This window comes from Seriola dumerili, unplaced genomic scaffold (assembly GCF_002260705.1).
Source record: "Seriola dumerili isolate Sdu_G_001 unplaced genomic scaffold, Sdu_1.0 BDQW01000068.1, whole genome shotgun sequence".
In the NCBI taxonomy this organism is placed as follows: Eukaryota; Metazoa; Chordata; class Actinopteri; order Carangiformes; family Carangidae; genus Seriola; species Seriola dumerili.
The window spans coordinates 8,496,954-8,522,139 of NW_019174323.1; the positions used below are offsets into that span (position 1 = coordinate 8,496,954).

General features: G+C 39.8%; 1 protein-coding gene across 4 annotated transcripts in view; it reads right to left on the bottom strand.

The window, feature by feature from the left end:
* Positions 1 to 114: 114 nt before the first annotated feature.
* The window catches only part of LOC111220207 (adenosine kinase-like), a 108,648-nt gene continuing 83,576 nt past the window's right edge, over positions 115 to 25,186 (bottom strand). For 2 of the 4 annotated variants that reach the window (XM_022743216.1, XM_022743214.1), the window contains exons 8-11: positions 15,531 to 15,566; positions 11,803 to 11,917; positions 3,481 to 3,567; positions 3,036 to 3,160 (exon numbers count right to left, since the gene is read on the bottom strand). In XM_022743216.1, the coding sequence (XP_022598937.1) occupies positions 3,036 to 3,160; positions 3,481 to 3,567; positions 11,803 to 11,917; positions 15,531 to 15,566 (363 nt within the window). Of the gene's footprint in view, positions 3,161 to 3,480; positions 3,568 to 11,802; positions 11,918 to 15,530; positions 15,567 to 25,186 lie in introns of all 4 variants that reach the window. The other 2 variants (XM_022743213.1, XM_022743215.1) reach the window with 2 other exon arrangements.

The following is a 25,186-nucleotide window of genomic DNA, read 5'->3' on the forward strand; positions in this document are numbered from 1 at the left end:
ATAATTGGTAACTTCCCATCAGATTACAAACACATACTGTACTCTACAGGCAGCTTTGAAAAGATCTCAAATGAAAACATTTAGCCCCTCTAGAAAGACATATTTGATGTGTAATTTGATTTGGATTGATTTAATTCATGTTTTCATAGTCTTGTCATTGTATCATTATGCTGCATCTTCATCAGCTGCACCTCACTTTACCTTGATGACCTTGTGGATGCTTTCTGTTTACCCGTTCGTCCCATTTACACTGCTTCAGTAGATTCAGTTCATTCAGTATCTTCCTGCCATTCAGTCCTTGACATTTATATCAAACTATTTACTGACAATTTGTGGTAAATACATGCAAATAAAATGTTATTTCACTGAGTTGCTGTTGTCAAAGCAGCTGTAATGGGAATGAAGAGGGTTCAGATTTGATGCATGTAGGACTGGTGTCATGATGGAGGCACTGACCAAACCTGCCTGTGTCTGGTTATAATGAATGCCACCCTGGGCCCCAGCAGGTCCTCCACTGCTGCATGGGTCCAGGGATAATTTGAATTGGAGCATGTGCCATTGCAATCTGCCCATCCCCCTCCTCAATCCCTGCCAACTGCCACACTGGTGTTCACAAACACTGCTGCCCATCTGCGGGGCAAAACACTGGCCAGGGCCCCAGTTACTCCTTTGCCTGCATTCAGAAAAATATATTCTGGTCGTGAACTCACTTTTGTAGGCAAATATCACAAAGTCAAGTTTTTCCTCCCCCTACTTCAAAGTTGTTTACAGCGTGTTGAACTCAAAACAGTAAATGAAAAGAGATTTTGTAGATTGCTGCTACACAATAAAACTGGCATTAAACATTTTCAAAATGCCTACAGCTCATTATCTTACAAAACAGATAGCATAGTATTATAAAATGTAAATTAAATGCACACATTCTATGTTTGTTTTTCCACATCTTGCATTCATTGAGCAAAGCAAAAGTTTACCAGGAAAAGTGAGAAAAGTATGTTTAGTAGTTTCCTTATTGTGGCAGGCATTCTCATTACTTAATCATGGCTCCCTCTTTTTGTGTTTGTGTTTTGCCATCTGTCATCTTGAGAAGCAAATGAACCAGCTGCCATGGAGTGTGATCTTGCCCAATCAGAAATGTGGTCCTTTTCAAAGCGCATCTGTGTGAAACCTTAAAAAATGCTGATGAAAAAAAGTGTCTCAAAGTTGTTAATAACATTTTGGCTGGAGAATGTTTTCACCTAGATGGCCCCGATTAGCATAAATGCATAAACTATGCCTCATTACAGAAAACTGAGCTCTAGTGCAGGGAGAGTAAAAATTGGATTCCTCCTGACATGCTCGGAGAAAATAAAAGACAATATGATGTAACAGGTTGTTCTAGGGCATCAAAAATGTTATTCTCAAGCTCACTCCTTTGTAGAACAGATGAGTGTTGAATTGTTTTCCACAAAACACTTGAGACACTGCCCAACACTTCTGCTGGTCCATAGTCAGTGGGAAGGGGGTGGTGGGGGGTGTAAGGGGAGGGGCCACCCTCTGATCCTTGTCTCCAACCCCCAGCGACAGCACAGCTGGGTCTAAAGGATCAGCCTAATTTTCAGGTCCCTCTAATGATCGCCACGAAGAGCAACCACTAATCCCTAAACTGAGAAAAATGATCTCCTGTAGCCCTGCCGTGCAGCTCCAGACCCCGAGAGTCCAGTTAGGACCCAAAGAGCAAGAGTGGGGGGTGACTGAGCGGAGCCAGGACACCAGGCTGGTCCTGCCCCCAACCCCCCCACCCCCCAATCCTCTGTGCCCTCCATAATGGGGGGTGTTGAGCTGTCCAAAAGTGATTAGCACGAGGGAGCCTCTGGCTGATTAAATAATGGGGAAATCCACAAACCAGTGTGTTATAACATTGTTTTTGTTGTTGTTGTTGGTGTATTTACAGAAATTTCAGCTGCTGGTAAAACAAAATATCATATGTTTTTTCAATAGTTGTATCTCGACAGGATGAGTTAAATATTGTTTTATTTGTATAATAACAAAAAAACATTCTTTCCAGTTTTGTCCTGTTAAAACTTTCACTTCCTGATATTGGACAGCCACTCATAATGGCACCCCAATCCATGTTTTTTTTTTGCAGTATTACAGCTGAATAGTAAAGGAATATTCAACTGAAAATTTACTAAATTTTATAGACTACAGTATCACAACACTCAGCACCTGCAGGCCTGAAAGGAGGCTCAACAAAGTTTGTAGCTCGCCATTTTGTGAAGGACGATTCTCACGCTATTAGCTTTTCAAAGCTCAGAAGCAGTGGAATTAGCAATTTATTGGTGAAGCTTTAATAATTAGGGACATATTGAGCATAAGGATCAGTGGAGAAGTAGATTACGCATGAGTGATGGTTTGAGAAGTTTCTATGAGTGTTTAAATAGGTATTTTTGGCCTTGACTCTTGGGTAATCATTAGAATCGATTGGAACTCCTCCATGAAGGAGCAAGAAACAAACTACATGTCTACATGTCTACTACATCGAGCTACATGTCCACAGAAACTTTTTGCAAACCCATCCTGCAGGATAATTTCCTTCTCCACCACTGATCCGATCGTCAGTATGATGTAAACTATCGCCACTTAGCAAATAAGTCACTAAATACACTACTTCCTGAAAAGAGAAACTATGAATTTTAACTATAGAGAACAAATGGATCAATGGTGGAGAAGCCGATTATGCTGTAGGAGTGGTTTGGGAAGTTTCCACCTTTCACATCTATAGGCGCTGAGTTTTTGATACTCAAAAAGTTGATTTTCAGTGGAATACTCCTTTTAACATGACCATAATATTCCAACATTTGATACTAGTACATTGTTATGATTGTATTAAAACATCTGAGCTGCTTATTTGAGCTTAATAAAATATCCAAGCTGCAGCACTTAGTCCCATGCAGTCAGTCACTGTAAATAGAAAAAAATGTACAGAAAATCCTGAAGAAGCATACATATCCAAGTATCTTGTGGGAAAGACAAATGAGCAGTGCTCGGATGCATCAGTGAAAGTCTGGCTTCTCTGGGAAGGTGCAACCGACCCGTCTGATGATGACATTGGCGGCGTAGTGTCCGGCCCGGATACACTCCTCCAATGCATGCTCTTGGACCAACGCAGAGAGGAATCCTGGGTAGACAGAGGAGCAAAGGCCAACCTTTAAGCATCCATCACTTCCAAAATAGTTTGGGGAGCAGTTAGTACTAATACGAGTCAGTACTAATGGCTTCTGGAAAAAGGGACAACGCTGTTTCATCCACAACAGGACCCAGATGATGACTGTTTTATGTGGTGCCATGATGAGCTCGTACGGAGTAAAAACAGCAGGCTAAATGTCACACTCATATAATCTGTAGACATTACTGTGTTACATAGTTGACCAGAATCAAAGGTTAATTGGGAATATACATGGAAGTCAAGCTGTGTAGAGAAGAATTTTCATGCATTACCTCCCACGAAGGCGTCTCCTGCGCCGTTAGTGTCCACAATAGCGTTCTGGTCGATGTCCAAAACAGGGAACATGGTCACCTTCTCACCTGTGGTCACGACACAGGAAAGCTGTTAACTACAGGTCAAAGCTAGCATTTTAATTTATTTTTCTTACCCCCCAAGTGCCTCATTATTTCTTTGATTGTAACTATAACAAAATTCATATTTGATTTTGCACAGCAAGGCTTTGTTATAATTGGTAATTTGATTTTAGTTCTTTAGCATTCAATATTGTTTTTTTTTAAACAAGTATCCTACAATGGAAGATTATGACTTGAGTAAGAGTTAAGTAACTCAAAGCTTTCAAGAGATTAAGATTTCAACCTTAATAGAACGAGAAACTTCACGTAGCATCATTATGATCACCAAAGCTGAATATTTGCTAGTCTCATGGCTGTATGGATAATCTATGGATTATCTCCACAACTACCGGATGGATTGCAACAAATCAATCCGTTTAGTGTTTTTCTAGTAAATGTTAGCACACTAACACACTAAGCTATTATACTGAACACCCACATGCTTAGCATTAGCATGTTAATGTTGTCACTGCGAGTGTGTTAGCATGCTGGCGTTAGCCTTTAGCTCCAAGTTGCTATGTTTAAATTCGAGACTAAGTGCAGCCACAAAGAGCTGCTAGCATAGCTGGACACCTGAAGTCTTGTTAATTTTTTTTTATTATTTCAAAAAGAGCGCAAAGTGGAATCTTTAAATTGCTTGTTTGTATATTCAGAAATGTTCAGTTTTTTTTGTTTTGTTTTTTTTCTGTCAATGGATGAATTTGTTTCAACACAAAAGACTAGTTAAATTAGACATTATTTGGACACTTGTGTAAATAAAGCAATGTCCTGCACTGACTCTGAGTAAATGCTCCAAAAGCAACAGATAATCAAATACAAAAAATATCAACATCCCTAAAGCTTTAGGTGAGCGCTCTGATAAATTAAAAACAATGCAGGAGCAGTTACTGTGAGTCGTTCCAGTTCAAAACGGAATCCATTAAATGAGGGTCTCTTATTATCTTCAGTGGATTATACTGCTTCAATTATCAGTAGCATATGCACTTCAAAGAGACTTCCAGTTTAAAGGAGAGGGGGGAGGGGGGGGAACAAAAATCTACCAGATGACAAAGTCTAGAGGTGTAGAGTGACATTAAATCAGCAACTTATGTCAGAACAATCTAAACCACTCACACAATCTTCAAACAATCCAAGGCTCTGGTGCCGACGTGAACCTTCAAAAAGGTGCAGTAGACAAAAGACTGACATGTGGATAAAAGGAACATGAGGAGGCTGACAGACCTCTTATTGACAAAAAAAGGTTGGGAGTTTAAGGAGAACATGAGAAAAAAAAAAAATCTACAAAAAAGTTGTTTAATGAGGCTCCCTGCTAATCTAACAAAGGCTCACAGAATATCTGAGCTGCAGATGAGACACCCCACCTTATCAATCTTTGAATACATTTCTATCCTTGTCCTACAGGGCAAAAAGATACACAACCAGCAGCCGAGCATATGCTCAACACCTGATGTCAAAGAAAATTGTGAGCAAAACTCAAGTTGTGGTTGAAAATGACATCTTATAGAGCAGAATGTGAATGCATTACGGGTCAGGTACTGAAGATGTATCAGATAAAGAGTTAGATTGTATTTTCATAATGACACATTTTCTCTTTAAAGGAAAGCAGCTGATTGTCACTTTGATAATAAATTACAATAAGACAAGAATCCTTTTAGGATCAGCTAATTAGTAGCATAACGACTTTGCTTAATTAATGCCACAGATGAAGCCTGAGAATCCTCCTCCCTCTTGAAATGATTAACCGCACATGAAAAATGTGCCAATAATAAATTCCAGTTTGTCAGTTATTCCACAGTTAAGGAACTCAAGTCGTTAGATGTGGTCGTGCTCATGCGATGCACTTTGCGGCTATAAAACGGCATGCTTTAAAATCTGAAGCTGCTGCACTTGTTCAGCACAGATTCTTCTGCTGTTTATTAGAGCCAAGAAATCCAATAGAAACAACTGTGTGTAAATATGTTTACAGAAGTTAAAATAAAATGCTTGCTCTCTCCAGTGGGGGCGGCACAGGGAAGAATCAGGTCTTTTAAGTAAGACAGTTTGCCACCAGGTAACCTCTCACCTGAGGTAACGCTCATCTTTGTGATAACACATGCATACAGAGGTGTCAGGTAGCAATTAACAGCTCTGTTTTTGGATTCTTATTAAAATCCTTTAAAAAATCATTTCACTGGGAATTGGGAAACTCTTTAATTGTACTTTGGTGTATATTGAAACGCTTGCGTTGATGGTGTTGTTTGTTGTGTGTTTAACTCAAAAGTCGAAATCTATTTCACACAAAAAAACCCAATTCAACCTAATTTTTCAATTCTGGAAATTTCAGGATAAAATAAACAAATTGAGAACCACCCAAAAATGCAGCCTTGATGTCCACAAAAGTCCTTTTATAGGCTGAGACAAGTTTGCTTACAGTATCAGGGTTAGCATGGTAGGTCCTCTTTGGTCCATTCTGAAATATCTCAGATTGCTATTTACAGACATTCATGGTTCCCAGAGGATGAACTGTAATAACTCTGACTTTTCATATAGCGCCATCATCAGGTCAAAATCAGTGTCATCTTTAGTGATAAGTGGCGAATATTAGCATGCTAATATGCTAAACTAATGGTGAATGTGGTTAACATTATAAACATCAACACTGAAATTAGCATTTAGCTTAAAGAAACATTGTACAGAAGTAAAGCTTCACAGAGGCTGACAGTCTTGTTTAAATAAAGTCAAGTCAATTTCATGTAACCCAAATTTAAGCATTGCAAATTTTGCTACAATCTATACAACATACTCAATCCAAAATAATAACTTAAAAATAGGTTCAAATTTTACTGCCTTTTTTGTTTAGAACTGCTGCAAATTCATTAATTTTGGCCACAAATCATAACCACAAATAAACTCTCAGATGCTGGAGGGAGTGCTCAGCAGGTACATGTGTCTGGACTTGTACTTTGATATTTTAGTCTTTTTTTTGAATATGACAACAGAGAGATGTTTTTCAAAACCCTTTAAACTGTTTGTAAATCATGTAGATGTGAACATGTGAATTTGAATCTCAGCACCTAAAAGACATCCTATTCACATTCCTGACTGATTAGTCCACTGTGGGCTGCATGATGCTGGTTAATGGCACTTACATAAACATGGTACAACAGACATCCCATACTCCTCTTGCTTCTATTATCACATTCAGAGTTTGTTCTCTGCTGCTGGGGGAAAGTTCACATAATCTCACTGATGTGAATTACTAAGTTTGACTGACATGTTAACTCAAGTTACAGGCCAACAATCCCCCAGCCATCTGTAACAAAGATCTCATTGGCAAAAATCTGTCATGGAAATGGCAATGAAAAAAAAAAAAAAAGAAGAAAAAAACACTCCTGCCAAAATACTCTGACTCTGTTGTTACTGGCTTGTCGAACGTCTGAAAACATCACTTTGCTGAACTGATTTCACATTTAACTGTAATGACATCCACAACATTATTTTCAATGAATAAAACTCGCTGTACTTTTTTTTTTAAATCATTAATATATTCTTTATCCTAGAATTTGGTTTAATAAAAATGAGCGAAGCAGCAGATTGGTAGTGAATACGTGGGGGTGCAGTATGGCTATGCTTTGACAGGTAAACTGCAACAGGGGACAAAAAAAAAAAAAAAAAAAATGGAGAAGAAACTCGAAGGAATTCAAATACTTCCTTGCAGTAAAGCTATAATTGTGTGCTTTTGTTAATTCGCTTTTCATAATTCCCTCATTACAACTCTTGAACGGTGGTGATTAAACTTGAGAAATTCTTTCAACAGGCGTCTCTTTGAAATGAGTATCAATTAAGTCCTTTATTATTGACTATTCTTTTGAACAATGCCAATTCACAGCACAACACTGACTGTACAAAAAGAGACTGTACATGCAAATAAGATGACCTAGCCTTTATTGGAAAATGAGCATATGGAGCATTGTTTTGACACGCTTCACTTGGTGGCGTTCCAGCGCTCAATACTGTTGCTTTGACAGATAACAGGTGGATCAAATAGTTGGCAGGTCATTAAAATTAACTTTGATTCAAGTCTCACTTTATCATCTACACAAGTAAAACAATTAATACATAATTTCTAAACACTGAGCTGCCAAGTGGCTCAATTACACATGACTATTTTGCTAAAAGGCATGAGCGAAAGGACTCAACAGAGTTTAAGTACAACATCTTTGTGTGAGAAACTTGCCCGAGAATACTTCTTCTGGAACGTTTCCTGCTGCGTTTCAGCCAAACTCCGAGCCTCGGAGAGGAAAACGTTACCGCTTTCTTGGCAAACGCGACAGGTTAGGAGCAAGTTGACATTCAATCTGTTTCCCTATCATAACCAGCATCTTTGTTCACAATTGAGTTAGAAAAAAAATACATATGCCTGTAATTACTGTAACCACAGGCAAAAGATCATCGCCAACCAATATCCTTTCAGAGAGACATGAAAGAAAACACTTCAGCGAGAGATGCCAAGGGAAAAGGAGGAGGTCTCTCTCATAGCACAGGCTGTTAATTGACTTGTCTATTATGAGGGGCAGAATATAAACATCCCGCTTTTTAAGGAGACTATTTAAATTTCTTCAAGTACATCTTAAAATAATTCTTCAATGTTTAATCTAACTTTGGTGAATGACAAATTACCATATCTTTTAGAAAAAAAAATAACAGAAAAGAGTCTTTTGTCTTATATCCAGTATTCACTTCTTTCTCTACCTCATTTGATTAACATGTATAGATCAGGGCTTTTTTTTTTTTTTCAAACTTGAAATCTGCCTGCCTTGCCCCCTTGAGAGCTCTAAAACTCGCCGAGAAGCCGAGTCAGGCTTTATCAAGTCCTTATCAGCGATTAGAGTGGCAACCCCTGCTGAATGATCGTTTATTAGATCTCCTCACCGTTAAGGTTCAGGGCACAATGATCTTAATTACTGCTTTAATGGGTGTATAAGCAAAAGCCCAGTGTAGTTCAGCAGTGTCAGTGGCAGCTAAATAAAGGGCCATTTCCCGTGCTCCCAGCTCTTAAAAGCCACGTTTGAAGCGGTGGTGTGATGAAAGGCTCCAAATGAAGGGTAGGGAGAAAAAAAAAAAAAAAGAACAATAACAAATTGACATCTCTTTTTGGAGAATTATACCACGGGGGAAGGCATTCTCCCATCCTTAATCACTATAAAATGGTTTAACATGACATGCAGAGGCTGGCAAATGATCAAATCCTGACAGGAGGACAAATTGCAAACAAAATGAGAGATCAAGTTTATTAGAGCGCCGCCTCTGGGAAATGAAAATCTTTAATTCTCTTTTTACATTGACATTTATTTGGCTGGCATGAACCGTGATGTTCACACACATACACGTACACACACACGCATACACACACACACACACACCAATTCTGCTGCACCTACTACTGTAACTGCTCCACTGTAATGATAGCACAGTCAATGACATTTATCATGTTTGCCTTTGTAGATGACATCTGAAACGCATTGTCTTTCATCCCGCCTGCATTCATCATGTATTTTATATAAAGTTCACCGTGGCGCACGGCTCTGTCTTCATGCTGGAGCAATGAGAGAAGCAGGGAGGAATTATCCATCACCTCCAGCACAATGGATGGATTCCTGTTCTTTTTAACTGTTGGGCTTCTGCTTAAAGACTTCTTTTCAAATTCTCATGAAAGGAAACTCACTTCCAGGAATTCCACTTTCATAATGAAAATTCAAATGAGCTTGTTCAGCTAAAATAAATGCTACTTATCATTTACCGACTTTCACATGAATCGTATTGCGATGATATAATCACATCACCCTGCTCTTTTACAAAATTCTGTGGCTTGAATTAATGATTCCAAGCAAGTCAGCCTCAGTTGTACAAGCCTGAAGCATTTTGTCTGATGTAATGCATCAAGAGCAGCACACACAAGTAGCAATATAATGTGCATCTGAACACCCGTGCCAATTGTTGCCTATTGCAAGCCTATGCACAGGCGACATCCATAGACTGTAAATAAAAATGGATGTAGCCTCCATGACGTCACCCATAGATTTCTTAAGAGCGGTTTAGAACTCAGAGTGGGCTGCTCCGCCGTTGCCATCTTGGCAGTGCCTGACTCGCTGCTAATCCAAAAATGGTCAAAGAGGTGGGGTGTGGTGCATGCTGGTCTGTAGCAGCTTGCCCTCATGTAATGCATAACTTTAATACAATTTTAACAAGTGAGTCACTGTATATAAAAAAATTGTTTTTTTTGTACCAGGCTACAAACATATTTATTTCTGCTGTAAAGTTGGGCATTTTTACATGGGAGTCTATTGGGATTGACTCACTTTTGGAGACAGCCTCAAGTGGTCATTCGAGGAACTGCAGTCTTTGGCACTTCTGTGTTGGCTTCATTTTCCTTCCCGGAGGTTACGACTTAGCAACTTTTTTTCTTGCAGAGACGCGCCAGAAAATGCAATTTTATTGAAATTTGTTGTTCAGATTAACATATCCCAACTTCTATATCACAACTACTTGTGTGTGTCCAGTTAGGGCTATGGATATAAAAACACAAGGCCTGTATGTGTTGCCCTTAAGAGTAGAATACAGTTCGCTGAATGTAATTTTGCATATATATTTGGCATGGTGTGACATCGTTAAAATAATTGTAGTGTTATAGTGTTATTTTAATTTTATATTGATTTCAACCATATCAAGCAGCTTTACAACTCATTACAAAGAAGATACCATAGGGGCATTATATAGTTAAACAGCATATTAACACATTATCATAATATATCGTAAGTAGATATGATTAACTGATAATAGTTTTTTAGAGTCATGATTTTGCCACCTAATGCATGTAATTCCAACATTCACTCTCCTTTAAACCTATTGTTAGTCTCTACCAACTCCTGAGGGAAATATCTATCTCTTAAATTCTCCACTATGTCTGCTTTCTCTGCTGTTTACTGCTGGACAGGTAGCTTACAGTGAGTCTATCAGAGCTTTATTGCTGAATTATTGCCTACTGTGGTTGTACATGGTGCTGATGTAAAGTTGCGGGCCGTAAAACCAAAACAACGTGCAAAGAGACGTTAAAAACCTCTGTAGAGCAGAGGATAACTGCTGAGTCGTGTAATAATTCTGAGTTCATCACTCCCTTTTCAAATTATGCCTTGTTGTTTCACCCATTGTTTATATAAAAATATAGAATACTCCCACTTTAACCTTCATTATACCAAGATAGTCTCTTGAGAGTTCTGGCCAAAATGACAGCACAGATCGCAGATAAAAAAAAATCATCACAAAAGGAAATGCAGAAAAGACACCATTAATTATTGATCGTGTAATAATGCTATCAATGTCATACTGTACAAAGCCTCAGCTCGTAAATACTCTTGCTACCAGTATGAAATTGAGGACACTGGACACATGTGAAGACAGTGCCCTGTAGTGCTAACAGTCATTCTGTAGCTGTGCTTCTGCAGTCCCCAGTGATGAGTGATATGTTGGAGTCTTCACCTGAGGCCATCTCTCCCCGTGCACGACTAGTCTGAACTGCAAGGGCAATGAGGAGAGACACCCTGTGGCTCCAAACAAAGGCAAAGGCTCCCAGCAGTAATCGGAAACCATCATCTCTCCCCACACCGCTTAAACCTGCAACCACTGCTCAGTTACGATGACACTGCCTTTTAATGTCCCACTAACAAATATGCCCTGTATCAAAAGAAATTGGATTGATTTGAAGACCAATGTTGTCAACCTCTCCCCAAGGTCACTCTGGCAGCATTTTACATGACAAAAAGGCCAGGATGTAAGAGTTGAAGCATTAAAAATTGCTGAGGACTGGCCTGGAGTCTGTCCAAGACAAAGTTAGAAGTACTTCACAAATCAATGCCTGCTCTCTGCATCCCCCACACTTCTTTTATGCTCTGAAATGACAGAATGTAGTGCAAGCATTCTTTTTTTTTTTTAACATCTGGTGTCAATATTGGAGGTTAACTTCAAAGAAATTACTGATAGCATTCGGCTCTCTTCAGTCAGCGATCGAGCATCTATTTAAGGCTGTGTTCTGCAGTCTTGAGATATGAGGCTTAAATGAAGGGTAAAGATGTCCAAAAGGGGCCAAAGTTGGGATGGCCTCGAGTGGTACTTAAGTGAAAGTATGTGCAGATAAGCCAACAAAAACGGAAAACAAAAATGGCCTACCAACAGTTGCAACAGTGTCGTCCTTGCCCTGAGTGAAGACCACCACTCGCTGCCTCTTTGTGTTCTCCTTGGGGAGGTTTTGGGTCTTCTTTGCAATCTCTGCGATGTCATCTGTCTGTAAAAAAAAAAACACCAGACCACTGGGTGAGTATGTTACGTTGAATGAATGTGTTACGGCAAGCCAGGTGTGAGGAGTTTAATCAACGATCACCCTTGTGAATGAGAGAGGTCAGATTTTTCCCATCCTGACCGACGGATCAAGTGATAATGGAACCAGATGGGCGATGAAACCGTTTTAAGAAAAGATCAATAGAAGCGCTCAATGACGCTTCCATGCAGTTACAGGCGAGCTGCAAAGTATTAGAATGTCATATTACCTAAGTGAGATGAAAATAAGCGTGTGAAGATATGCTGTTGTCAGATAAAGCTACTTCTGCAAGCTGAGGGGATATGTGGTGCGTGTACTGTATCATTCTCTTCCTGAAACAGGCCATTTCTCCTCAGCATCTGCACAGAATGGATATTCTCGCCTGGAGACGACAGAACTCTCCAGAGTGCTTGCCTTTGATCATGAGAGGGATAAAAAAACCCACACCTGTCAGTGCTACTTTATTATTAACTCATCATGATGTACTATGAGCAGGTGCAATGTCTTTATCGCCATCTCACAGTGGGGTGGACTCTGCTTTTCTGTAATACAGCACACTGAGGAGCTAGCATTAAGGGTCGTGGACGCCTCTAGCATCTGTATCAAAGCTAACACTCCAGCACCTTCAGGGTGAGCAAATACTGTGGTTATGGGAGTAATCAGACAGATAGGCTTCCAGCCCAATACCACCAGCCACACTGGCTCACTCAAACCAATGAGCTTTTACACCTCTAAATGCTTCCCAAACGTCCTTTAATCAGCCCTGAGAGGTCCGGGGAGACCCTGGGCCGAGGAAAAATGGGTGTAACACTCTAAGTAAGTGCTAATGGTGAGGTTAATACAGAGGCTGTTAGCAAGCGACAGCGAAAAAAAAAAAAAAAAAGGCAATTTGTCACTGTGACTGGATGTAACCACAAGCACTCCTCCAGACACTGAATGCAAAACCGCACAAGGCTTCGGCACATTGTCACCCTTTGGTTTTATGTTCCCTGACATAAAAAAGGCGCTCTACTCTACTAAGGTTCTAAGGGGCCAGAGGTGGCAGGGTAAGCATCATGGCTGTTGAGCAGGGCACAGCTACACACACACAAGCACACACATAGACAACTTCCTCTTTTTTGCCTGGCAGAAATACTCACCTGGCGACTTCCTATGGCAAAATAATGCAGAAACATAATGTACAGCGTGAGCAAAAAAACAAATGAATTGACAAATGATATGGTCAATTTGGTTTACTGCTGACAAATGGCAATATTTACGATTGTGAGGCAATTGATCAGACATAAATCAACAAACCGTGAAATATGAAAGCTTTACAAGGGTGTTAAATTGTGCTTCTGTGTTGAAGCCAGTGAGAAACCGATTGTCTGCACTGCAGGCTGCTTGAGAAACACTGCCAGGGAAAGATTCAATTAGAGCTGTGATGCAGATAGTTCTTTGAGCATTTAAAGGAAACAGATCACAATCAGGCGAGTGTGTTCAGATCTGCTGATTGCTGTTTTGGAGAGGACAAGCATTTTATCTTGTATTTAGACTGAAGAAGTGCTGCTGTCACTTTTGTTAGTCATCCATAATGTGATGATAACAGTGTTTTATAATACATCCAAAGTGCATCATGTGGTGTTTTTGGAATCACAAATTGCCAAGTGGGCTGCAGCTACAACAATATCCAATCACAGTGCCCCTCAAAAGGGCCACACACTACTGTGCATTAGTTTCTGACAGCAGTTATTTCTTTTTGGTGTTTTGTACTTTTTGGTCTTTTCTGAGCTACAGCTGGATGATAATTCTCAATTTTCTGATTGATTAAACTATAATTTTGCAAAACTCTGAGTGATTGATTGTGGATGATGTTGTCAAAAAGAGTCACTGCAGTTTGTACGAATGTGGAATTGTGTTTAATGCTTAAACAAATGGAATTTTACATGAACTTGATCTGACAGAACATCCTTCCCGAAAGATCTGCTTGCTGGAAATTTTCGGGCGCTTTCAGCCATGTCTCGTATGTAGTTTGCTCAGTTGCCATGGAGATGGTTCAATTACATTGACATAATTCCATTTGTGTGATAACAGGTTGTTGGATGTGACGCAAGACACCGTCTTTTAACCCTCTCCGTGACAACTGAGCAAAGTCCTTCCGCTGATGAAAGCCATGGTATTTGACTGAAAGCCCTGAAAATTTTCCAGGAAGCGGATCTTGTGTTGAGAACCTTTTGTCAAACTACTATTCCCAAGATCAGTAATGAATCTTGAATCTCATGATTTTTGATTATTGTATGTGATTATACACGCATTTATTTATAACAGGAAAAATATCGCCAGAACTATTGTGTTCTCATATTACAGTACATTACAAATGCATTGTGTATGTTTGAATAACAAACGTCCTTTAATTCTATTTTCTGTTTTAAACTAGAGGCTATTCTATAGTGTATATATTCGTATTTTGAAGACTTGTCAGTGTAAGATATGTGTGCCCGCTTGTGCGATGCCAGGAAAATTGTCATCATAAAGTGACAAGAGGGAAAAAAAAAAACAACTGTGAAGAAAACCTCTTTGAACTGCATCCATCTAGAAATGCAGAAAGTACAGTACACACCACTGATGTTATCTGAGAAAACACATTCATCCAATACAATTTTGCAGAGTGTTCTGGCAAATCAGGTTGACATGGAAAATGTCAAAGAATTGTAACTACTAGGAGAGTCTACACTTTGCCCTTTGTGGTTTTTTTTTTTTTCATGTGAGCCCCCCCGTTTTTTTTCCTGCCTTCATCCCTACTCCTCTCTTAAACCTGTCACTGCCATCAGGATTGCATTTCTATTCCAGTCACGTTGATCACACCGTTAGTGATTCTGGATGACAATTATTCACACAGAGCAGAGCCATATTCAAGGCAGCTCTACCTTTGAAAGAGAGAAGGCACTTAAAATACCTGAGCCCATTTTGAAAAACTCACGCACAATTTGTGTTTTTGATTTCACATTTAAATAGCACTGTGAGGAATATGCAAAAAAACAAGTAAAAAAAATAGAGTAAGGGAGCATTCATTTTACACTTAAGAGGCAGCCCCACTTACACATAGTGTACATTCTATGGGGTAACAAGCACTGTAATTTTCATTTCTATAATGTAAAACCACAGGTGGCTGTAATTTGGTTATTTAAAGACTACAGTGTGTTTTAGTGTGGTGTAATGCTATAGCAGTGAAGAGAAGACATACAGTATCATCCCTGAGTGCAATGAAGATAATGAGGAGGCTTTTTAACCAGGCAACCTGATGAGCCCTGAGCCTGCAGAGAAAGGCTTGAAACCATGCCCAACTTCTCAGCTTCCCAAGAGGCTTTTCAAAATTCAATAAATAACATCTGTAGGCGATGTTGGGTGCAGACCTAGCAGAGTGCGTCATAACAGAGAGCTGGCTGAACAAAGAAACCATGACGACTGCCAGGTTTCCATAGCAACTGCTGCAAGGCCTGGAGAGTATAATAGCACATCAATCACTGTCCAAAAAGAACTTCATTATCAGCAAAAATAAACCTTTAGGATCTGTTTAGTGTGCAATTGCTGGTCAACTCACCTCAAAGCCCAGCTCTTTGGCAAATGTGGCCGCCTCCTAGAAAAGATAAAAAAAAAAAAACCACACACATACACACACACACACACACACACACAAATGAGCGGTTAATTACAGAGTCAGAAACAGAGCAGAATGTCACACTCCAGACATGGAAGTAAAGCCATCTCGCTTCACACTGCTCCTCACATGTGTGGCCGTGTCACTTGAGAATAAGTAACCTGAGTTAGTGTTGCTCCGCCAACTCCTGATTTAATAGGCATGCAGCCCACCCATTTAATCTATTGCCCCACTTCATCTCATCTTACCATAGCAGCATGAGATAACACCATGTCAGCCTCCAGCCATGAAACCACCACTGAAACCATGAATATGTGCTGGTATTTGGGAATCCCCAACACTACAGGCATTCAGCATCTACTATATGTTGCTTCAGCTTCCTAACAGGTGCAATTTAAAGGCCTGTACCAATGTTTATGCAATGTTTATCTGCAATTTAACTGCATTACTATACAACAACGATTTAACAAAAAATCATGCAGATTGGATGTTCACTGTTATGAATTAGACAACTCAATCAAGTTTTAGGAGTCTGTCATGTCATTTTCATACCGTAATGAAATAAATGGGAACCAATGGGTGCCCGGAAGGGTGAAAATCTAAAACTGTACATAATGCATTTGAAAATGACCAGACAAAAAGTATATATTATTTGCAGTTGAGGAGCTTTGGGACAAGTTTCAATAGTCAGATAAAAGATGTTCATCTAATTTAGAAATGAATGGGAACCAATGGCTGAATGGGAAAACACATCCAAAAATCATAAATTATATGGCATGCATTTGAAATTTTTCAGCAAAAATGTAACTTATACATGATCTGCAGAACCAAAACATGTCCCGACTTGGGAATTTGGGACAAGTTCCAAGACTCTGCTAATTGATTTTCACATCACACAGAAATGAGTTGAAACAGATGGAAAACAGTGGGTGTCTGCAATGGTGTCTGTATCCAAAATTATAAAATTATACCATATCAGAGCTTTTGAGACAAGTTTCAAGGTCTGTTAATTGATTTCTCATATAATACAGAAATGAATGGAAACCAATGGAAGCTCGGAATAGTCGGGAAAATACATCCAAAAATCTAAAACTCACCAGCATAGTTTACAATGTGGTTATCTGTGATGTACAGTATCTGATTAGCAGTAAATAGGCCAAAACCACTGGTATGATCCTTTAACTGACGACAGAAGCTGTTGCTTGTCAGGTCAAAAGGATGCCACAAATCATGACAGACAACCTCATGCACTAAATTCACTTTTGACCCCAGACGGGGCAATAAGTTGATGCTATGATTTTAAATAATCCAATTATCTGCAGAGGGGGTGCTGGTGTTTGCGTGACCTTGGGGAGAGGTTGACAACCTGGTCCTGAAACAGATAGGGAGGAGATGACATGGAACAATAAGGTTACTGGTCCCTGGAGGAAAAAGCCTCATGGCTTTCTGCATTGGATCAACATCACAGCGCCAGCAATATGTCAATTCATCACCCCCTTTCTCCTTCAACACACACAGAGACTGAGAGGCTAGTCAATTAGCCACTGAAGTCAAGGAGCAGTTTTATAATGAGTAAAGGTGCGTAGTCTTTTCTTTCCCTCCTCCCTTCGCCTCTTCAATCTATCGAGGGCTTAGGTCTCACATTTGTTTTCATTTATTTACAACCACATATTGACTTTTCTCCTCAGGAACGCTCCGTCACAGACGAGCATGAGGCATCTCGCAGGGACACGAGCAGCTTAGAAAATGTCTTGTCAAAACAGTGATATTTCATCTCATAACATTTTAAAAGAGACACATGAATGAAGGCTGGAATAACGATGGTGCTGTCGAGCTGCACATGCCTCTATCTCACCCTCCGTCTCTCTCTAGTTAGCAGCTATAATATTTGTGAGAAAAGCTTTTCGAGAGAGAGAGTGGGTGTTAGAAGAAAAGATAATTGAAGCAATGTCTATGAGCCACATGTGTACAGAGTAATCCCTTTTAGGAATTTATTAATTTCTATGAGCTGTTATGGATGCCAACATCAAAAATATTTGGTAGTATAAGCTCAGCTAAACCTAATGTATTTGTATGATAAATACTGTAAGGTGGTAAATATGCAATTACTGAGACTACACAAGCAGGCCAATAAAACTGAAATGATAGGCAATAAAAGTCACTGTTCCTTAAAGGGCTCATAGCATTACTATTCCAAAATCTTATGTTTCAGGCTGTGTATGTTTCATATTTGACGTGTGCTGTTTTGGTATGTTGTGGTCGACAGTTTTCAAATGACGGTCCATGTGCCTCTACAGCTGTCGCAACAATGACAAGTGCTTCGAGTGACATCTGGGCAAAATCCTCTCGTGCTCAAAAAAAAAAAAAGAAAAAAAAAAAAGCATCTCGTTTGTTGGGAGATTGCTGTGATTGCATGCTCGCCTTTGATGATTCCGAAGGAGAGAGGACTGTTGCAGATTTCGGGGGCCAGTAAGTTCTCCTCCTTCTCCTCCTCGGGCAAACAAGGTAAAAGATAACAAGGCGGGCTGAGTGCATGAGCCCTCTGCAGCCATAGTTAGTATAAAGCTATCAGAATGTGTGAGATGTTACTGCTGTCAGAGGCTTAAACAGTCAAAGGGATATTTTTAGAGAGCTTAAGCTAATAATCCAGAGCCCAGTCGGGGGGGGGGGGGGGGGAGTCTACAATTTCTTGCCAAGCAAAATGAAAGCGGAAATACACACTTCACGCAAAGGGCAGTTTTCAAAGCTTCACACTTTGTTTTCCTTGACACTATAAGTGACAGGAGCCTAGCAGGCCTGGTTTAGAGACAGTCTGTACAGCCACAGTGCGCTGTTATTATGTGTGAACTTATCCATGCCGTATGGACTTTGTTTTCTTCTCTTTAATGAGCCTACATTGCTGAATCTGCATTCAGTATTTATCTAATACTGTGCGAAGAGGAGCAGAGTAGGCATTCAGGGGTCAGGAAGTAAAGACCTTATTCATTTTCTCATAGATAATGTAAGTTGACTTGTGGTTGGGGCACTTCTCATCCAGTTGAATCAACAGTGCAAACTAAGAGAAACCGTGTTAAAATTCTAGTTAAATGATAGAAAGTCAAAAGGCAGAAGATTGTGTACATGAAAAAACATGAGGAATGAATACAACTACAACTCCCAAAGAGCACCATGGTTAGAAACATTCAATCACTGATCTTAAAGCCTGTTAGATTGTACTGCTTATGGCTTGAGAAGCTAGAAATTAGACACACTGAATGACTTTACTTTCAGATTATGGGTCAATTCTTATGATTCTAGCAACTTTTTTTTTTCACTTGGGAGCACTGTAAACAAGCCACAAACACAACACTGGCAAATTATCAAAATAAATTTAGCCTATAGTTATTTACATATCCTGCAGACAAAGAGCAACATAAGTTTTTAATTTGGATTCATTTTAGCTCTGTTTTTGGTCTCCACCAACTGAGAAAAATACTGTACCTGGGTTATTGGCTGCTCCACTACATTCACAGGCTAGACGTTAACTGTGTCTCTCTGTTATTTGGTGCTGAGGTTATAGTATACAGCGGGTTTTTAGAGCTTTGTCACTGAAGGTGGCTGCCTGATGTGGTGAGAAGCAACACTATGAGAGCTGTGAGAGTGAACGAAAATAGTAAAGTTGCAGGTCCAAAATAATAAAAGCTCCATAGATCTGAAGAGAACTACAGAGATGGGTGATCATTTTCTTTGGGTTCATCACTACGAGCGACACCTTTCACATTCAAGCAGTTGTGTGATCCGTTTTTAAATAAAAATAAAAAACGCTTTTAAGCCACTTTATACATAAAATAACATATTGTTAAGCTATTGTTAAATTATTCCATGATGGTATGTTGAGGAACATAGATGTTACCATAACAGGAAAATTTGACATGCAAATTTACAGTGTCCAAAAATACCCTCAGAACCAATAGGCCCCTCGACTTCGCTACACTCTGCATCTCATATCAGACATTTGCTACTGGTCATAACACTTAATGCATGTTAACATGGGAGATAAGGACACCCGAAAGACATGAAATTAAGAAGCCATAGAAGTTATGGGCTCTTGTGATAAAGAATATTGCCACAAACAAACCAAAGCAAGCATTTACTTTTTTCTCCTCTGTGTAACAAGTTGTTGAGCATATGTCACAGCAGGAGTGAGAGTTGGGAGAAAAAAAAATCCAATTTCAGTGTTTCCCAAAGAATCTAAATCAAAGAGCAAACCTCAGTGCTAAGGTTAATAAAAGTTGATAAGCTGAAAAGCGTAACTCCCCCAGGCCATTCAGAAAATAGGCATTTGCTTGACCGTGTTAGCCCAAGCTGATGCTGAGGCAGAAATTGAATTGTATTGTATGGTACATTGTGTGTGTGTGTGTGTGTGTGTGTGTTGGGAGGAGGCGATAGTCGGCACTGAGGAGGGTATAGCCCTGATAAGTTATTTACAACAACACCCCTGTTTTCTTCTTCCTTTCTGAACATTTCAATAAGAGCTCATTTCAAAGACATGAGTGTTTTCAGTCTAGAACCATTTTAGGAGAACTGACTTTCACCATTGTAGAAAATATGTTTTTTTAACTGGTTTAGTCGTCACATTGTGCAAACCAGAGGAGAGCAAATTATTAGGTCTGGACAAATCAGTCGGAAATGACAAATCACTTACTGTAGAAACCTTTTAAACTAAACTGAGCATGACTGGGTCATGACATCTCAAATAATTCAGCAAATTATCACTACTTACAGATATATATAACAATGGCATATGACATTTTCCTCCTTCCCTGCAAGTAAGTGTATGACATCACTGAGGCGAGGCAGACAGCTTTTCATAAATGCCCAGTAAAAACAACATCTGGCATTCAACTCAAGCATTTCCAGCCAGATTACTACAGCCTACATTACAGGGGGGTGGGGGGGCGGAGAATGAATAACTGATCGAGGTGATGGCATCACTGGGGGTTGTAAGCGCCCTTGACTTGGCCTCAGGGTCACAAACATGACTCCTCCTGGATGTCAGGACGTCAGCCCCCAGCACGAGTCCAGGCGCTGCTGAACAGGAAGCTGCCACCTCCGTGATGCGTGGGCCGATAACGACCGCAGGTGATTATCAATACGATCGTGCAAGATGATAGCACCTCACTCATGCTGAGTGGAAGGAAGGCAGCCGCCTGCTACTGTGCAGGACAGATTAGGAGGAATAAATCACCTGTACCGAGCCCTCCTAAAGCTCCCAGGAGAACGTAGCAATCCTGCTCAAGCATGACATGCCACAAACATGAGGGTAAACACACACGCAGGAATAACACACTCCAGAGAGGCAGCAGTCGCTTTTACTGCCTCTGGGAATTTACTCAACAACAACTGATGGAATTTCACTTTAGTTTTTACCGAGCCATTAAGTGGCATGTTTCATCTCTACCTAGTTATTTTCTTACATTATGGTGTAGATCGTACGGTTTTAATATGCACATCAGTTTTTGTGTTCCTGACAGATTTACATCTGCCATGCACAGACAGTTTAGCTGGATTCCTAACTAGGGCTTCCTCTAACTCCCAAATGCATTACCTCAAATTTGTCTTCCTATCAACGTTGTGAAAAAGCACTTACAAAAAACACCTGCTAGCAATTGTGATTTTTTTTTTTCCAAATAACTCCATTATTTCCACCTCTACTTTATACAACTTTGTCCACTGTTCACCAGATGGCGTATTGTTGTGAGACAGAACATTTACATTTGCAATACCTTCTGCAATGTATAAGATGGTATTAATTTTCAACTTCTGTCAAATCTCTGATCACCTCAAGCTATGTTCATTATATAATGCACTGCTGTAAACTGCATCTGCTTAGAAAAAAGGCTTTACTGATGACTTAGCCGGTCTCCAATCCAAATCCATTACAACCGAGTATCTGTTGACTTGATAATGTGATTAAATTAAATTACATATATATTTTTGCATATTGCTTCCTTCACTCTACAGCTCCACAATGCATCACTTACAGTACGCCTACATTAAAATTAAATATGTTTGATGGCTGAATGGCTCTGCATTAAGAAACCATAGTTTGTATGTTTTCCTATGATGATTTGTTTAGTGTGTTATTGTGACTTGTATGGCAGGCTTTTCTGTGGGGAAGAGGCGTGTCGGTGCGGATCTGCTGTGGTTGGATTTGGACAGGATTTGAACAGTATCGCTTCATCTTCAGCATGAACAGAATACTTTAGTTCATTTGTAGTTTTCAACTGACAGCAACTCTTTAGAGGTTTTGGTTCACCTGCAAAATGCCACTGAAATAGATGGAAAATGACTGTTGCTCGCTGTCATATCTTTAGTGTAAACTGCTGTCTGCTGTTCATTTTTTTTCTTTGTATTCTGTGGTTAAGTTGTTCTCGACACTGCAGCTGTAGTGCTTTTAGGGAATGCGATCGAGCATTTTTGAAAGCTGGCTTTCAGAACAGATTGGAAATGTCTCAAGTTTAGTAAAGTTGAGGCCAATTCTCATTCTGCAGATTAATTCAGGGACAACATACATAGAGAATGTACTTGTTGTTCATTCTAAATAAAGTTGATTACAAGTACTTGATTTACTACTCAGAATCAGCAGTGTTAAATTATGCCAATTTATTACTATATATAGCACCTGCAAACAAATAAATGGCGTCTGCATAAGTGTAAAATGTAAAATAGAGGCAGAATCAAGGAAATAACCAAAGTAAATCCATTTTGATGAGATTTGTCCAAACTTGAAAGCAGGTGCGGGGTCGACTTCAGCTTTCATGTGACCAATTTCAACAGTGCCCTTGCCTGCCAATCCATTACACACCTCTAGCAAGAGCCTCTGCTCTCATCTGACTGAGTCTGCCTACAAGGGCAGGAGAGAGGTCTCTTTGCAAGCCCACAGGGACAGCAGCAGCACCTACAGCACAGGTCCAAAGGTTAAACAATCGGAAACATGTGCAGCACATAAATATCTCTGCTGATAGCAATCTCAGTACGGGAAAGCAGGGTTTGCATAAGGGGCTTAGAACAGAGGATGTAACCTCAGATAGAGCAGGAGGGAGCGGGCAGGCATTCAGCCGGTCTGGTGGGGCTAATGGAAGCCGTGGCAGCAGCAGTAGCAGCTTTGTGCTGGGGGGAGTTAGTTATCAGACTGATGGCCTTATCAGCACTAAGGGCCTCTATCACACATCTCACCTCTGGGCTCTAACAAGGGGTCAGTGAGAGACGTCAGACTACCAGCGACCGGCTATCTCTCAAGGAACAACACTGGATGAAGGAAAAGTGGTGGATGAACGGGTTTGCTCAACAAGCAGAGCTCATGCTGCAGCTTTTAACCAGTTCTCATAACTCTCCCTCCACTCAGACTTCCAGGTTTAAAAGTTTCAAGATTTTCGATGAATTTTCTATCATAAAACGGTTATGCCCAGCTTATAGCATGGATACAATAATCTTGACTCAACTTGGCTAAACCTCTCTTGCTGGTTTGGAGTCAAAAAGTGATCAAGGAAATTGCAATTAGGCGAGACTTCCCTGAATAATTTACCTGTGGAAATATGAGCTTCTGACACGTCTGAGAACTAATTTTGTTCTCAAGTTTTATTTTTGCTCCAGTAAGTTTTTATTGATTGTCTGGAAGCTTGTTTAGTCAAGGTCCACCTAATTGAATTTTTCAGGATCAGGGACTTCAACAGTTAGAAGATTATTGTTTCTTAGTCAAGCACATGAAAGCAACTGAATCGCAATTTTGATTCCAGCTCTTTGGGGCACATTTTCAGGGTCAATACATCAAATTATCTTAAAATTTAAGTGATAGAAATAATGTGTTTGGGTGAAACAGTAAATTAGGCAGTTGTTTGGCAATCACGGCGTTTCAGTTCTCTGAATGCCCTCCAGTCATAAACCTGCTGCTGACGGCCTTGAAAATGTATTTTCTTAATCACTGATGAGATCCTACATAAGCACGTTATTTTCTGCCAAATTAATAATAACAACACTGGTTATTTCACATGAGAGACTTGTGTGTTTGTGTTTATGCCTGTGCTCTTCTCTCTGGGTTTTAAGTGGGAAGAAAAAGGTGATGTCGGGTTATTTCCACACATCAATCAGAATGTAAGAATCCAACAACACTGCTGCTTTCTTTTGCCACAAACGAATCAAATTTGATCAAAACACACCCACACAGTCCTGATGAACCAGATTGAGTTAACTTTGAGTTTTTGATCTGTAGCTAAATATGTTCTTTCTAACTTTCATTTCGATTGTTGTTTATTTAATCCCTATCATTAAACATTGTAAAGATATAGAAGATTTAGTTGTTGGTTGCTGTCATTTGGCAGTTTGACTGTCATGTTTGTGTAATCCAATATGGGTATTCTCTTGTTTTCTTCCTATTCAGCATATTTGATATTTCTTGGAGCTGTTTTATTCTGTGTAAACTTTGCTTCAAAAAATGACCTGTGTGTGGTGACCACGATTATGATTCTACATTTATTTTTTTCACTCTGGATAAAAACAGCCTTTGTGGAAAAGCGTGCAATAAAAACTTTTGATGAGGTTGAACCCAACTTCCTTGCAGTCCATCAGTTCCTTGCAGCTTATTACCCAGTAAATTCAACAGACATTTGGTTGCAGGCACTGCAAACAAAGGTCAAGAAAGCAACCAGCTTTTTTTCTGCTCTGAACTGCTGAGAACAGTGACCATGCCCTCCTGTGTATAATAAACATATGAGCATTTGGCCTGCTCTATTTACCTCCTAATGAGAAACAAAGATCTGCTCTGGAGGGACTCGCATGCTTCAGAAAATGAATAAGCCAGGGAAAAAAAAAAAAAAAAAAAAAAAAAGCTCTCAGAATAATTCAAACCATTTGTGTGCACAGGGGACATGAGAGCTTTGTCTGAATAAATTGGCCATACAAAAATTGTGATGATGTCCAACACGTTATCTGTTGATGTGGCATAAGATGACCATTTGCCAGATGAAAAGCAGGATGGAGGGCAGGAGGCTAAATCATCTCACATGTATGCACACAACTATCATGTGATAGAGTTTGCAGGGAGAGAAAAATAACCACATGGCTCCTCTAGAAGGAAATGCCTGGCATGGTGCAATTAAAATAAAACCCACAGCAAATTAGAAAAACAAATATTTCATTCAGTTAAAGTGGGACCAATGGGCAGATTGAGCAAACCAACATTTCTAAAATAAGCCCATAGGTTCCATTATCCAAGGCATGAGGCAAATTGATTTGGTATTACGGGTGGGTAGATTATGCTTGCTGATTGTGTCTTTGTCTCTTTCTTCTCCAGAATTTTCTAACCATGAGGAGAATAGGGGAGTTCTCCAAACGATACTGGAAAACATGACTGTATAGCCTGGACTGTGGGAATACAATCATGAGTAGACAAAGCTCAGTCTTCCCGCCAACTCTGTGTGGATAAGAGGATTTGAGATTTGGGGTGGGGGGTGGGGGAGGCATTGTGGGATGAGAATTGGTCTGGCCTTTTTTTGTTTCCTCTCTTTTATCTTTCCTGTCATTATGTCAGCTCTGCAGTATTTAATGACTGCTCATCTCTT